The sequence below is a fragment of the Thermobia domestica genome, chromosome 5, assembly GCF_964235325.1.
Source record: "Thermobia domestica chromosome 5, izTheDome1.hap1.1, whole genome shotgun sequence".
NCBI lineage: Eukaryota > Metazoa > Arthropoda > Insecta > Zygentoma > Lepismatidae > Thermobia > Thermobia domestica.
In genome coordinates, this window is record NC_137458.1 from 298,230,675 (window position 1) to 298,247,639 (window position 16,965).

Genomic DNA, 16,965 nt, shown 5'->3' on the forward strand with positions numbered 1-16,965 from the left:
AAAGGTGAAGGAATAAACAATACAGGAGCGGAAAAGATATTTATATAGGGAAAGTCAAATAGATCATATTCATACCAAGGCAAGGACGCCGATTTCTCTGTAAATTTGGGGGGACCCATTCAGGTGCAGAAGGTATATATATGAAGATTTTAAGACAAGTTGCACTCAAATTATGCCAAATATTGTACACTCAAAAATACAATAGGGGCCCACATGAGCTTTGGGGGGAGGCCGGGCCCCCTCGGCCCCCAGGATCGGCGCCCTTGTACCAATGTTTCTATATAATGATATCACGACGAGTATATAGTGATGTCCGGAAGAGTTTGCTAACTTTATTCTCTCAAATCCATCTCCTTTAGCCTACAAGATGATAATTGTGGAATGTTAAACTAAAAATATTCTATCATTTCGTGTTTTCGAGAAATATGGAAACAGACTTTATGTATACTTTCTTGCGGATAACTTAAAATGTTCTGGAAACAACTTTCGAAACTTCTGAAAGTATACCTGCCTTAACTTGAAGATATATATGTGAAATGGTTTATTACGAACAGGACAATAAGAACTCCGGTAGATTGATTACAAATTAATTAGTTGGTAACACTGTTGTTTAGATTTTAGTTACAAATCTTGCCGTCTGCATTCATTTGATGGTCGGGATATAGAAAGGTCCTTATGAAGTTCATGAAATAACCTAATAATCAAAATGTCAAATAATTAAGTGTATTATTATAAGAATGAAAGGTAATATTTTTAAATATTTTAATAACTTATGTATTGCATATATATATATATATATATATATATATATATATATATATATATATATATATATATATATATATATATATATATATATATATATATATATATATATATATATTTAGAAATTTAACTTTTTTTTCAAGGCGCATCCTGTATTTACAAAAGACAATGCATGTCTACCTTATTCACACATTCTTCAATGTTTCTCATGTAAATTATAATAATGAATTAAACCAAATAAGGAAGTGTTCATTACCTTGAATTTGTCCTCCATTGTCGCTCGGCTGGATTCGAACTCAGGTGAATCTAAAAATTCGCAAGCCATAATATGATGTAGAAATTGATGATCCGACATTACGTTTACCTGCAATAAATTTTTTGGCGTTCATGTAATCAAAATTTCGGTAAATCAAAGTAGATTAGTGCTAATCTCAATTCAAAATGTAAAGAAATATACATAGTAACCAACCACTGAGCACAACCTACATTGTTGTCATGTGGTGACTGGCATGCCATAGGAATGGAATCTTATCACAATGACGCGTAAGCGACTTGTACCTTCCACGGAATTTGGCAACGTGGACGGGTAAAGATAAACAGTGATTAATTAAAGTGAGTCTGAAGGCTTAGCTGTATATTACTTTAAATTTTGAATCTTCTTTAGGTTACTTAAAATAATAAGATTGCCAAAACAGCGGAGCCATGATCTTTGTAATTCTTATTACCTATCCATGTATCACCTTGCGCATTACCTTATTACCTATGTATTTTATCTAAATTACAAAGACTTGCTGGCAAGAATATTGCCAAAATATTGTTGTTAAATTACAACTCAGAAGTAAAAGAATAATATAGATGATACCTGTAAAACAATCATTTATACAGGGTATCCGAAAAATCCCACACTATAGCAAATATGAAAAAGATGCTAGTTTTCGTTCCTTTGTTGCAGTGAATTATTTACAGATCACTGGATTCCACTGAAGAGAAACCGAATGGGCCAAAGCTCCCTAGATTTGAATCGCAGCATGGACTTCCTAATAGCAATATCGGTTGGCCCAACGTTGGGAAAATTGTGGAGATGCGACTTATCAACCGTGGCTCAACACCAGTTTTGTCTACTTTGGCAACCATTTTTCAAGCAAAAGAGCGTTTTCCCTACATTTAGCCAACGCTAAAGTACGGTAACGTATTTCTTGGTTGGGAAAACTGTCCACTCTAATATCGTTGCGTGAAGATCAGAAGAATAGTTGATTGGCCAACCATACATTTAACCAACGTTGGACCAACGTAAGTTTTTCCGCTATAGGCTCACACCGACCATCGCCCACCGTTTTGACCAAATTCCACTCAAGCTACAACGATGGGCCAACCAACCTTGATACAAGGGTTATGCTTTCTGAGTGAATTTCTGGTATACAGCAGGAATATTTGTGATATGCCTCAGCTTATGTTCCCATGTGCTCAACAATTTGGAATTCCGCCTACAAACATGTGTGGAACTCAACGTAGAACACATTGAAAAAATACTATTTTGCCTATGGTGCGGTATATTTCAGAAACCATATATTGCAATAATGACTGGACATTGTTATGTCAAGTTGTTCATTATTCAAGAAATGTTGGATCTCGATTGACATAAATTGAATATTCCCAAACGATGACAGATGGTATCAGAGTATCGGAAACTAACGGGTATATACAACTACAAGTAATTAGTGTCATGTTAGTACCGTGTAATCCTATAGACGCAATATGGGCTTAAGGCAGATACGGCTATTTTATCTGTAAGATTTTAAAATTGACCCAGGTAGCAGATACAACCAGAAACATCAACATAATTTTTAGATCTGACACAGTAAATGAACAAACCACATAGCCGTGGTTAACAAATTTACGATGCAACGACATGAACCTTGATAGCAAACTGTGTGGACACACATTAGCAGCCATTGATTACAATTAACTGCGAGCATTACTGGAATTTAATCCTCGCTAAAGAAATTGTGCTGAGCATGATAGAGACAATAGATGTATGCATGTTATTCCACAATTTCCTGACAGTTCCAAGATAATCAGAAGCTAGACAGTTGGGTTCCACATGTGCTTACTGAAAAACATATGACCCATCTCCCGGAAGTATGATTTTCTATGCTCCTCCAAAATCGAAACGTTCAATTTCTATACAGTGAGTGGCATGAGACAAGACCTATCCCCATACGCTGGCGGCAACCGTTTATGAAGAGAGTATTGGAAAGCTCGTTCATCGATATGACAAATGCCTTAATCGTTATGGTGACTTGGAGAAGTAACTGTAATTATGCTTTGACTTTTGGTAGTAAAATGATTTTGTGATTCACATTTGTTTTGTGTGTTTTATGCTACATTGAAGGTTGAAAAAAAATTAGCCCTCGTAAGTTATGATACTTAAGATAAGAGTTATGATACGCTAAGAAATAAGATACATGTGATAGAAATTGTGATACGTATCATAACGGATACAATACGTTTGATAAGAGTTACGATACTTACAATAAGAGTTCAGGAGTTTCAAAATAAAGGTGGATATCCAGATTTTTTTTAAAAAAAATAAGGCTGTACATCAGAAAAGGAAAACAGCCAGCTTTGTTTTACTTAGAAATTTTGAGATTTAGTTACCAATGAACCATTTCCCCCTTTTAACTTTATTTGATTCTTATATTATAATAATAAGGCGTTGTATATTTCTAACAATGTGAGCTATATATATTAGATAATTTTCACGGAAATATATGTTACTAAATAATAGGGATGGTACCGAGACCGAGACTAGTCTCGGTCTCGTCTTGGTCTCGTCTCGAATTATATATATACATGGTCGCGGTGCCACCCAGGTTCGCCCTGCATAGGTTCCCGGGGGCCCAACTTTAATTTTAAATGGAAGCAAGGGGTGAGTGGTACCTCGTTCAATAGACTTTGAAAAACTAAAAATCGTTGTGGCAAAAGATCTTTCCTATCCAGCACTGTATTCAAAATGTCCGACAAGACATGTTGCCTCTATCAGATGCAGTAAAACGTGCAGTACCGCTAATATGAAAACGGTTGAACATAAATGAACCGAACAAAAACTCAAATAGAAAATGTCATGTGGCACATCGTTTGATATTGTCGCGGAGGCTCCCAGGGCCACCCTTCATGGGGCCCCTGGGCGCAACCTCAAAATTGTAAATGGAAGCATGGGGTGAGTGATATCTCGTTCAACATATCTTTAATAACTAAATAGTCCTGTTGCAAAAGATCGTTCATATGGGTCACCGTTTTCAAAATGACCACCAAGACATGGTATCTGTATCAGGTAAAACGTCCAGTATCACTAATATGAAAACACCGAATAAATATTCGAATAGGAAATCACAGAGGGTATCTATCATTCTGTAGCTCGGGAATGTTGCAACAATCGAAAAGATGATTAGAGTGAAACTGCCATAATGGAAAGGAAGAAATCTAACTCCTAGAAATTTACCCTAACCTCACTCCGTAAGTGAGTGAAGCGGGAAGGATCGGTGAAATTGCAAATGAGAGCCTTAGTTTTTGCAAAGTGTATCTACGAAACAAAGTTATTTGAAATGTGTTTTTATAAGAGATAAATGTCTCTGTAATGGGATAAAGTGCGTAAAATTCTTGTTAAATGGTACCTTCCATTTTGATTGCGGGCAATGGTTTGATGCAAAAATGAATCAACTGAAATGCGAAACCAATTTGTCGAACAATGCAATTTTAGAACAATGTTTACAAACGTTGGTTTTGTTCAACAGTCGTCTGCATGATATTGGTTCTCTTCTTTTCTTTCTATGTCTTCTTGCATGTGATAGAATATGAGTTTCACTGAGATGTCCACAGTTACATTCCGAATAACTTTCAACAGTAATTTCAGTTGTGATCCTTAGTAACGAAACGGTACATACTGATGCAGATATGTCCCAAAAATGTTTCACGCATTGCGTTAAATTATCAGGGGCGGGCAAAATGTTGTTAAACTTGAATTTCACCTTATTTCACTTTATTTTTATTCATTATAGTACCAGTCATTTGTACACACAAGTGCTTCAGACAAACCATATCTATTGCAAATAAAAGTGAGGTTCTCATTTGAGATTTTTCCATTCATTCCCGCTTCACCCACTTACGGACAGAGATCGGAAAGATAATTTTCTATCATTTCCCCTTTTGCATCATGTTAATTATATTTTAATAATCTTTTTCTCCGTTGCATTATACTCGAGCCGTGGAATGATAAATACCCTCCTCTGTGCTTTCCTATACGAGTTTTATTCTGTTCATTTATCTCCAACTATTAGAGGTCTAGTGGTACTGGACGTTTTATCTGATACAGGAACCATGTCTTGGCGGCCATTTTGAAAACGGTGACCCATATGAAAAATGTTTTGATACAATACTGTTTCGTGTTTCAAAATTTAACCAACAACGTATCACTTGACCCATATTTCGGTTCAAAATTTCTAAGTTTGGCCCCCTGGGAGTACTGCCCCCTGGGAAAGGCAGCCGTGGGAGTACTGCGAGAACATTACTCGACGCGCCCCATGCCTTTCCTGTTTCACTTTCTGACTGTTCGTTTATCTCCAACTGTTTTCATATTAGTGGTACTGGACGTTTTATCAGATACAGGGACCGTCTTGGCAGCCATCTTGAATACGGTGATCAATATGAAAAGTCTTTTGCCACAACGCTTTTTACTTTTTAAAGATCTATGGAACGAGGTATTACTCGCCCCATGTTTCCATTTAAAATTTTAAAGTTTGGCCCTGGCACCCCATTAAGGGCGGCCCCGGGAAGCGCCGCGAAAACACCAGTGTGCCCCATGGCATTTCCTATTTGAGTTTTTGTTCTGTTCATTTATGTTCAACCGTTTTCGAGATATCTCCGTGGAAAGATTAAAATGGGCCATCCTATATATATATAGCCGCGGACCCAGTATATGATCAAAGGAGGGGCTAAGCCATGGTTTGCTACTTTATCCAGTGTAATGAAAGTAGGATTGAAACCCATTTTATCCAGTGTATACCTGAGCGTTAAGGGGGGCTATAGTCCGTATAGCCCTCCTCTATGATCTGCGATATATATATATATATATATATATATATATATTAAAAATGCTGAAATCTTGTACCACGTTGGGAAATTCTTCTAGATATTCTGCAATATCACTAGATAAACAATGTTGCTAAAAGGAAAATAAAGTTGTATTTTCTCAAATTGCGCTACGTAAAGTATTACATATTTGTAATTTAGTTATTTAACAAAACCACAATAGGCCATACATTATATACTGTTTGTTTTATGGTGCAAGAATGCTTTAAAGAGAAGATGTTTTTCATAGTCTTTGGGCTACTTGTAATGTTAATGTTTAAGTCTTCGTTCCAGCAATACATGTGAATGTAAATTATAACTGAAATTAAATGTAACTGGTACATTTTCAGTAACACTAGTTGTTCCCCCTAAGCCTTAGGCCTGGTGTACACTTTAGATTAAGACCGTGCTTAATTAAAAGTTTTAATTACACACTAATTACATTTCACTTGCTTTAGTTTGACCACCGATCACCTCAAAATCGATCCATACCAAATAGCTATATGCAATTATTCAAGGACTTACAGTTAGTACTACACAGTGTTCACTTTTCTTTTGTTTTGTTTTAGTTTAATGTCCACAGTTATGCTAGAGCGGCTAAAGGAGACGTGGAGCTAATGATTATAGTGGAATCCGAACCACTTCGGACCTTCAACTTTACCCCTACCGGAAATCGAACTCCAGACCACGCGAATCGAAATCAAGAGTACTAGTCGCTAGATCAAATGGGGGTTCTCACATTATGTTGATTTAAATAATTCAGTCAGTGTTGTCAGATCCGAAGATTAAAAAGTAGCGTGTCTGTACTCCGAAAGTATCTAATTCGAACTATTTGTAGCCCAAATACATAGAAATGAATACTGATGATGCTAATGAAATAATTTAATATGAGCTGAAAAATGTGCTGGACGTATTGCAAGAAGAAATTATGATCGACGGACGAAAACAATTCCAGACTGGATACCACAAGACAAAAACAGCCTAGGAAACCTCCGCATACAAGAAGGTGTGACGAAATCAAGAGCTACTGAGGAGTAACCTGGAAAAGAATTGCCCAAGTTAGATAGTTGTGAAGACTTGGAAAGACCTTCATCCAGCAATGGATTGATAATGGTTGATTATGATGATGGTGATGATTTTATTATATATCAACCTCGGAGGTAGACTAAACGAAGTCATAATTTCGTAATTTTACATAAGCGTAAAACTGGTTCCTCAACTAAGACTATATATATAACTTTTACTAGGTAAGGTAGGGTAAAAATGGATCCAAAATTTAATGAGAGTCATAGAGCGAAAACAGTATTTTTGACTATTCAGTCCATCATGTTGCAGCAAAACTACGAAAATTAATATAAAATAAAACTAGAAAGTTAAGAATCACTTCTTTTGGCGAATGAGAAAAAATAGATACAGATAACTCGAATTACCTATATACTTATATAAAATGTATGTCCATGTTTCGCAAGTAATTTTTAATCAATATAAAATTTCAACGTAATGAACGTAAGACTAGTTTTCTCGAATAAAGATTGCATGCACCATTGAGAGCTCAGGAATAAGATTAATCTATATTACGTCACTGGATATGTGCTTACGTAATGCATTACGACCTTATGAACTTGTATAAGAAACAGAATGCACTTAAAATGAGACGCGAATTTTGCGAAACATCGGACTTTGAATCTAACTTGTTTTGTGATCCAACTCGAGACCTCACATAGCAAAGATGAGTGTAGTAGCTCCAACCACAAGGTTCAGGATATTCGTGTTATAAAGTGTCAATTAAACACGGAGATGTGAAATGGTAATAAAGCATTTCATCAATTTCAAACAAAATACGTATATTGTAGTAATAATTTACCCTATTTGTTAAGATAATGAAAGTTATATTCTGTTTTTAAAATGACAGCCAAAGCAGAATGTATTGAATAATAAATGAGAAATTGTAAAGTTTCAATTTCGGTACGATTAAATACATTCGTGCTGCTATGTGTTGCGTTATCCGTTAGGAGGTATTGAACAATTCCGATTCAAAGGAAGGAAATAAAACTACTGTATAGTACTGGAGTTAATTTAATAGAGTTTAATTGTATAGGCAGTTCTGAGGCTATATGAGACAAAATCTATTGTTGAAAGTGAAATATGGGTTCTATTAGGGTTTTAGGGTGATACACCCACTGATCATTGAACCTGGAATACGCGCATGGAAAGCATTAGCACAAGCAAATTAGCTATGAAGAGGTGCACCATACCATAATTTTAATTCAAAATCAAAGGGAAAAATAAGCGGAAACGACAGACTGTACGAGAATAATACTTTCACTATTTGAATTTCACACTATTTATTTCGAGACTTTCGAGACTTTCGAGACGAGACCGAGACTTGGTACTCGAGACCGAGACCGAGATCGAGACAAGCATCTGTTGACCGAGACGAGACCGAGACCGAGACGGTGATTTTTTACTCGAGACGAGACCGAGACCGAGACCGTTATTTAACAACCGAGACGAGACCGAGACTGTACAAAGTCTCGTCTCGTCTCGTCTCGATACCATCCCTACTAAATAAACTCTTTTTTGTGTTCCAATCGTGTTTTATTTATTTTATTTTAACTTACGTTTCGCGCTAACTGCATTCATCGTCACAGTTTTACTGATTTGTGGATATGAGGAATCGAACCCGGAGCTCCGTGCAGTGAAGACGCACGAGCTAGCCACTAGAACAGCTAGGAGTTAAATTTCAAGATTGTGAGTAATAGGTAACATACTATACCTAGATACCAAAAAATAACGTTTCTAAGTGTTCAAACGACTCAATCTTGGTGTTCCGAAGATTAGCATATAAAAGTTAGCTACTTTATTCCTATTTGAGATATTGGACTATACTTATAATCAAGGGCCGATCCAAGAGGGGCTAAGGGGCTATAGCTCCCCTTTACGCTCAAGTTTACACTGGATAAAATGGAATTCAATCCTGCTTTACACTGGATAAAATGGCAAACTATGTTTTAGCCCCTCCCTTGATCATATCCTGGATCCGCCACTGCTTATAATTATATGTAGATGTAGATGTATTATATGTACTTATAATTATATGCTAGATATATAAGTGAAACTAACCTTTCCTGATAAAAGAAGTCCCAGTCGATCCGTCCTCGTTAGATTTTGCATGGCATACGCTTCTCCTGCATGCAGCGACATAATTTGTGCAAATTCTGAACTCACCATTTTCTTGAATAAAACGCGTGATACCTGAAACGAAAGACGAAGAATGTTTAGCTGACGAAGTCTTTGTAGAATCATTTTGACATTTCTGTTACTTGACTTAAAAAGGGAAAATATTAATTCACCAGAGTGTGAGTAGTCTTTATACACTCATTTTGACACTTTCGCTAAAGGAATGGGAACAAATACTAATTGAACTGAACGTGCGGGGGAAAGTCGTCATACAATCATTTCGACGTCTCTGTTAATCCACTAAAGAAAAGTGTCGATTTCGTTCAATGTAAGCGAAGACCTTACACAAACGCTTCCATATTCCTGTTGCTCGCCTAAAGGAAAGAGAAGGAATGAAAACCTCAACTTATCTGAGTTGAACGAAGTCTTTAGGTAATCATTTCGACGTTTCTGTTCATCTATTAAAGGAAAGAAAAGTATTGGTTTCGTTGAATGTAAGCAAAGACCTTACACAAACGCTTCCATATTCCTGTTGCTCGCCTAAAGGAAAGAGAAGGAATAAAAACCTCAACTTATCTGAGTTGAACGAAGTCTTTAGGTAATCATTTCGACGTTTCTGTTAATCTATTAAAGGAAAGAAAAGTGTCGATTTCGTTGAATGTAAGCAAAGACCTTACACAAACGCTTCCATATTCCTGTTGCTCGCCTAAAGGAAAGAGAATGAATAAAAACGTCAACTTATCTCAGTTGAACGAAGTATTCAGGCAATCATTTCGACGTTCCTGTTAATCTATTAAAGGAAAGAAAAGTATCGATTTTGTTGAATGTGAGCAATGACCTTATACAAACGCTTCCATATTCCTGTTACTCGCCTAAAGGAAAGAGAAGGAATAAAAACGTCAACTTATCTCAGTTGAACGAAGTCTTCAGGCAATCATTTCGACGTTTCTATTAATCTATTAAAGGAAAGAAAAGTGTCGATTTAGTTGAATGTGAGCAATGAACTTATACAAACGCTTCCATATTCCTGTTACTCGCCTAAAGGAAAGAGATGGAATAAAAACGTCAAAATATCTCAGTTGACTGAAGTCTTCAGGCAATCATTTCGACGTTTCTGTTAATCTATTAAATTAAAGAAAAGTATCGGTTTCGTTAAATGTAAGCAAAGACCTTACACAAACGCGTTCATATTCCTGTTGCTCGCCTAAAGGAAAGAGAAGGAATAAAAACGTCAACTTATCTGAGTTGAGCGAAGTCTTTAGATAATCATTTCGATGTTTCTGATAGTCCACACATACAACTATCTCATATAGTTGTATTGATAGCCTTCATACAATTATCTCAATGTTTCTGTTTTTCTGATCTCTCCACCCAAACTCTCACGTCCCAAAATCTTTCCTAACCAAGCTCTCGACTGGCCAGAACTTCACTAGGACTAAATTTGTGTTTCAAATGCCTTATGTGGGCTCATGAAAACTGTTCTGATCATGAGAAAGATACTTTGAGTCGTCCATGTGTACCCCTGAAAGTGAAATAATTCTTCGAGAAACAACAGACACAGCTTATTCCCTGGCTAGCATAGTCATCTGGCATATCACTCATCAATCATGTATGGCATATGTTAGTCGTTATCTCGTTCATTACACAGTCGTCCAACAAATCTTTTGTGGACTCACATACAACTAACATAGCAAGTGACTATTTGGGAAAATATCCAATGCATGTTCGTTCATGCCCATTATCCCTATGCTATGCTAGTTTCCCAAGTGTTCTGGTTTGCTATTTTCTAAAGTCTGGTCATACTACTGATAACGAATTGCCCTATGGCCCCGGATTTTCGAGGCTGTCTAGAGCAGTGGTTCTGAACCGATGTGTCGCGACACACTGGTGTCATGCAGTCCCCTAAAATGTGTCGCGATATTTTAGAATTTAAAAATCATTAAGAACTTAATAACAATTAGTTAAAATCAAGTCAGACTGTACCAATCAACACCTCCAGCAGTAGCAATAGCACTCAGTGCTATATAGTCATTATAAAAAATAATTGGTTTCACCATTAGAACAGTTCTTCTTCTTCTTCTTCTTCTTCTTCTTATTATTATTATTATTATTATTATTATTATTATTATTATTATTATTATTTATAATAAAAAATATCAAAACAAGTGTGTTGCGATGTCCAAGAATGTTCAGAAAGTGTGCCGTCAGTCTAAAAAGGTTGAGAACTACTGACCTAGAGACAATTAAGTTATTCGTAAGGTTGTTCAAAAAAGTACTTATTTTACATTTTTTTAAAAAAAATTACAAAGTTATTTGCGAAAAAGAAAACGGTGGTCCGTAACCCTCTCAGCTTCTTCATCATTAGCATACAGGAATGGGCGATGTTGCAAATTTTCTTTGTACTGAAAAATGTGTTTCAATGATTAAGAAATGGCTCACTGCACTTACTTGCTTTGTTTTGAAGATTAGTTTTAGCTAAGGGGACATTTTGTATTAGGTGAACGAACAAATATGGCAGCAGTAGTTGTTATATGAGACTTGAAGATTTCCTTAAACTAAACATGTTGGGCCTTATGCAGAGTCGTATTGATGTCTGATTAACGTCATACTACGGGGTTGACTAACGGATGGTTATCAAAATTGTATTCAGTCTCTGATTAGGACGTAGTATTTGACGAAGTTATTCACATGTGACTAATTAATATAGAGCAGAGGCTAATCATTTACCCGCAGTTTAGCGTGCGACACATTTCGTATTTCATGTATTTTCATTTTAACAGACTACGCATGCGCTCATCTACTTTTTCGTAGTTGCCACATTTATTTTTCTAGCCCGATGCACTGGGGTTATATAAGTTAATCATACCCAAATCATCCTTTTAGTTGTACTCAAAGTAGACTCTGAATACCAAAAAGTACACCTTCCTTAGTAAAGACCTAGTATGCCACTAAATTTCTAGGCCTTATGCAGTCGTTCTGACGCGTGATTAGTACCATACTAAAGAGCTCGACTAACATATGTTTCCTGCAGTAGTCAGACCTTTAGTATGACGCTAATCATACGTCAAAACGACTCTGCATAAGGCCATCTGTGACTAACCCTCGATTAACGAATTTTCTCTGAATACCGCCGGTTATGTATATGTTGAGTTTCTTGTAAAGAAGTATGGACTACTTTGGAACGTTGAGCAATTAATCATTGTATCACTTGCCTCGCAGATGGCAGCATAATCGTCGTTAAGTTCCTGTGAAATGAAAAGTGAAGCTTCGTGTCTAATTCTTTCTGTATATTATGACCTTTATAAATAAGTCCCTTTTTCTTCTCAGCTGTCAGTAGCTACAGTAGATTTGCTTTTGATAAGCCTAATATGTCAGTGTCGCCCAACATTTTAAGTTTTGTTTAAGAAGTGTCGTGTGTCCTAGTTTGCGTCGCAAAATTTTCTCGCTCGGATGAACGTTGACATTTTCCAGAGAACTAAAGTGAAAAAGGTCATTTCATTGTGTGTGCGACATTGCGCATCGAATCTCTCTCTCTCTCTCTCTTTCCGTCCGTTACAAAGAATATGGTACAACAAGATTACATGTTCATTTAAAAAAAAAAAAAAAGCCGCAGGGAATGTATGTAAATTTGTTGTAAATGTCACCTGAATTTCAAGGGCTGAATCGCACCATTTTTTTCCTTTCTTAAAATGACACGCACTATATAACGAATACAAGGCTACGCATGTAGCTTCTTTTACGGATGAATAGATTTGATATGTTTGGTGGTCTCAGACTCCGAGAACCCTAGCAGAAATCGTGATTATTGCAAGGACGGAAGTACGGTAAGGTTGTTTGCCTTCCTGCAAGGTGACAATGTCACAAATTGTCATATATTAATCTCTTCGTTTCCTCTTCACTTTCTTTATTTATTTCTTTTTTTTCTTTCTTTTCCAGAATACTGTGTGAGTATGTTTCAGTTTTGAACAACTCATATTTCATTCTCAGAATAAGACTGTCGTAACTAAAAGAAGATTTAATATTATTATCAACTAGTGGAATACCCGTTCTTTGCACGGGGAGAATCACTTCAATTTTGGACATAAAGTACTAATGGGAGCTGAATTTGGATTTAAACAGCATCGGAAGTATCACCTTTCGTCTCAGCGACCTCGTAAACTGTGGATTCGACAGTTATATCGGTCACTTTCGATCACTTTTAGATCTCCCTCTCCCCCAAGTTGCGGGGCTGAATTTGGATTTAAATGGCATCGGAAGTATCACTGTTCATCTTAGCGACCCTGAAAACTATGGATTCGACCTAATATCGATCATTTTCGATCGTTTTTGTATATCTTTCCCCTCATTCTCCCCCAATTTGCAAGACTGAATTTTGGATTCAAACGACATTGGATGTGTCACTGTTCACCTCAGCGACACCAAAAACTATGGATCGGACGTTAATATCGGTCATTTTTAACTATCTACCCCTCTCCTAAGTTGCACCGTCAAAGTGAAATGATAAAAAAAAAAAAAAAAAAATCCCAGGCCCGAACTTCGTCTATGTTACAAATTTGATCGAGATCGGTGTCGTGGTTCAAGAATTATTGAGTTTTATTTATTTTACACACTCCCCTCTCCCCTCCCCTACACTGTACCGTCAAAGTGAAATGATAATATAACTCTCAGGTCCGAAACTCATCCATGTTCAAAATTTGATCAAGATCGGTCAGGTGGTTCAAGACTTATGTAATTTGTGTGTATTTAAGAAAGATTTTTCAATAACAATTAATAGCACTTACGTATGTTTTTTTTTTATATTGTAGTAACTTTTTATTTGAATGCTAAAAATCCTTATGTACATACATTGTAAAATGTTTTGAGTATTTTTAAATAGGAAACTAAAACTGATGCAATAAACACAGAACATAGAACAGTATTATAATTTACAATCGTGAAAACGACAATTAATCTTATATCCATATATTATAAATTGTTAATCACAAATAAAGCGATTTTTGCCTAGTTATTTTACATTTAAAATTTAACAATCAAATATACTTATTATTTGATGAGGAATGTAGCTATTTCTGTAACATAAAATATTCTGTCCAAAATTGGAAACTTTCGAAGTGAATGCCACAAGGAGTTTGGTGAGAGGAGATTGATTACAAAAGGAAAATTTCGTCCCAAGCTTTTCCCGGAGGGAGAGTTCCTAGTATCGCGGCTACGTTCCCTCTTTGCACAGCCATACTTATTCTTTGAATAAGATAGGATGAGGCTCGGGTGTCTTCTGTGTTAATAGTTATGCGGTGTCCAACTTCCTTAATGAAGTTTAGACCTTCCTGACCCCAGGACCCACAAGTTTCAATGGCTATGGTGACGAAGTGGTATTTGTCCAAGAGGTTGTTATATTTTCGTCTCTTTTCATATTCTCTGCGAGTTGCAACCGTCCCAGCTTTTGTGGAAGATGAAGGAAGATTAGAGGGGGCTAGGGTATCAGTACAAGTGAAATCCCATATTAAAGCCTTCCCTCGTTTCCAAGGCACCAAAGACATTCCGTCAGGTCTCTTGCCATCAGAGCGACTACACCCTATTGGTTCTCTCACGGAAGGCGTTCCAGAGGAGATGAGGGCTCTCATAATGAGATCGTTAACGGTGGAGTGTCGAGAGTATCTGCCAGCACTGTGAACACATGATAGGCCATGTATACCTTTCTTATCCACTAAACTTCCGCAAGCAGGGCACTGGTGTTGTTCACAGACATCTGCTCCCAAACGTAACGCACAAGCGACTCGAAAACTTTCGTCGGGAAGATGCAGCCCTAGGGATGAAGATGGGATAGCTTGTAACCAGGCACCTGCTTCAGGGGAAGAAGTAGCAAGAAGACGTGCCTTATCTTCAGGATTGGTGGAGGAGTGAAGAATAGAAGATAATCTGGAGTCTATAAGAGGAGCGTCCCATGAAGTTTGAAAACTTCTCTTATCAAAATCAGGTAGATCGAGTCCGCCACACGATATCCACTGGGAGATACAATCATTTATCTCAGCTTCTGAATCCTGATGAATATCCTGGCGAAGAAGAGAAGTGATCAAAGGCATAGAGCTATACATGGATGAAAGGAAAGATGGAGTAGCCAAGTCAAGGGCTCGACGAATCCCTAGACCTCCGTGATTCACAGGGAGAGATGCTTGTAGCCATGAGTTATCTGTGAGACAGCAGTTTAGAAGAGATTCTAGGCCATGTCGGATGGATTCATCATATTGTTCCACAAGATCTGTCTCATGCCAGGATGGAGAACTACGAAGGAAATATAACAGTCTATGAATGGCTAATGAGGTCCGTAGGAGATAAAAAGCTGAGTGGGTAGATATCTTAGATAGGCGAGTGAAGAAGAGATCTAATTTAGATATCTTGTCCAATAACAAAATGCGTCGAGTATCAGTGTGTAGCGCAGCACCTAAAAGGGAGGCTCTGTCGGATGATATAAGTTGAATTCCAGGTGCAACTTCGTTGAAAAGGGAGTAAAGGGTGTTAGCCTGTTCGTTTGAGACTCCTAGGAAACCGACTTCACATTTGCAGAAATTGAGCTGTAATCCAATGTCACGAGATTGAGTACGAATCTTTGACAAAGCTTCGAGGACATCTTCTTTGTCTCCAGCTATAGTCCCATCGTCGAGGTACCAAATGTTTAACTCCGTATTGATATTTCTGACAATAGAGTGAAGTGTTAACGCAAATAAGGCAGGTCCTAAGGGGTCGCCTTGTTGAACACCTCGTTGGGAGAGTATGATATCTTCACCAAAAAATAGATGACTAGGCTGTGAGTAACACTGATGTATGAAGGTGTATATATAAGGGAAATGCGTTTTAACGGCTGTAAGCATAGAGTCTCTGTTAATTTCGTTAAATGCATTCCGGAAATCTAGTTTCAAGAAAATTTTCTCCTGTTTGTGGGGATGAGAATAATACAGTCGGGCGACATGGGCTGTAACCTCTGAGCCATGAGGAACGCACACTCCCAACTGATGTGGTGACAAGAAAGTAGATAACGGTTCTCTAATTCTTTGGCATACTATCTTAGCTGAAAGCCGTCTCCAAACGTTACCGACAGCGATGGGGCGTATATCACCACTTTTCTTCCTTAACGCTATAAGCGACGCTCCAAAAAATAGTGGTCTAATTTCTGTAGGTACGTTTCCAGTGAGGATTATGTGAAGAAAATCACTGATAGTGCTTAACAGACGGTCTCTAGAATCTATGTCTTGGCACAGCAAAAGATCCTTGAGAATGGAAGGGCGTAAACTGTCCATACCTCCTGCAGAGCCGGAAGAGAAGGATCGAAGAGCTTTCTGTACTTCTTTGACAGAAACTCTAGGGACGGCTGGAGCGTTGTCAATGAGTGCAGGGGGTGTGAAAGTATGACTGTGTGTAGGGTGTTTGTTGCGTAATGCATCTAGCACTGTAGCTTCTGGAGGCGCCAAAGTGTCATCAGAGACGAGAAGTCTGACTGCTCCATGGACATCACCATCGGAAAGTTTGTTCTCGATAACCTTGATGTTGAAGGAGACTGGGTCTGTCACTCGGCGAGGTTTGGAGGGTCGTTGGTGGCGATAAAGAAGGGCATCGCAGCGAGAATTAGTCCAACTTGTGATTCTTTGTTTCACCCATGTAGTGAGATTGGACACTTTGTTCGTTCTTGTTGGTAAACAAAGAGTTACGTAGGGGAAGAAGAAGAGCTCCTTCCACGATTGCAAGTTATTAGTAGATATAATATTCTGCAGAACGTGACAGAGGGAGTCAGCCAACGCTGGTCTAGCTCCTCGAGGAACTCTACGAAGAATAGGCGTTATGGACTTGAGTTTTACGAGGAGGGTATTGCATTCTTCAATTGACATCTCGTTGGACCTAAAA

The 16,965-nt window shown here is 37.5% G+C and overlaps 1 protein-coding gene across 3 annotated transcripts in view; it reads right to left on the reverse strand.

Moving 5' to 3' along the window:
* Nucleotides 1-16,965, reverse strand: part of LOC145686730 (popeye domain-containing protein 3-like) — a 212,215-nt gene that overhangs the window by 71,185 nt on the left and 124,065 nt on the right. For all 3 annotated transcript variants that reach the window (XM_081760340.1, XM_081760341.1, XM_081760342.1), the window contains exons 5-6: nt 9,016-9,147; nt 1,022-1,129 (exon numbers count right to left, since the gene is read on the reverse strand). In XM_081760340.1, coding sequence (XP_081616466.1) covers nt 1,022-1,129; nt 9,016-9,147 — 240 coding nt within the window. The remainder of the gene's footprint in view (nt 1-1,021; nt 1,130-9,015; nt 9,148-16,965) is intronic.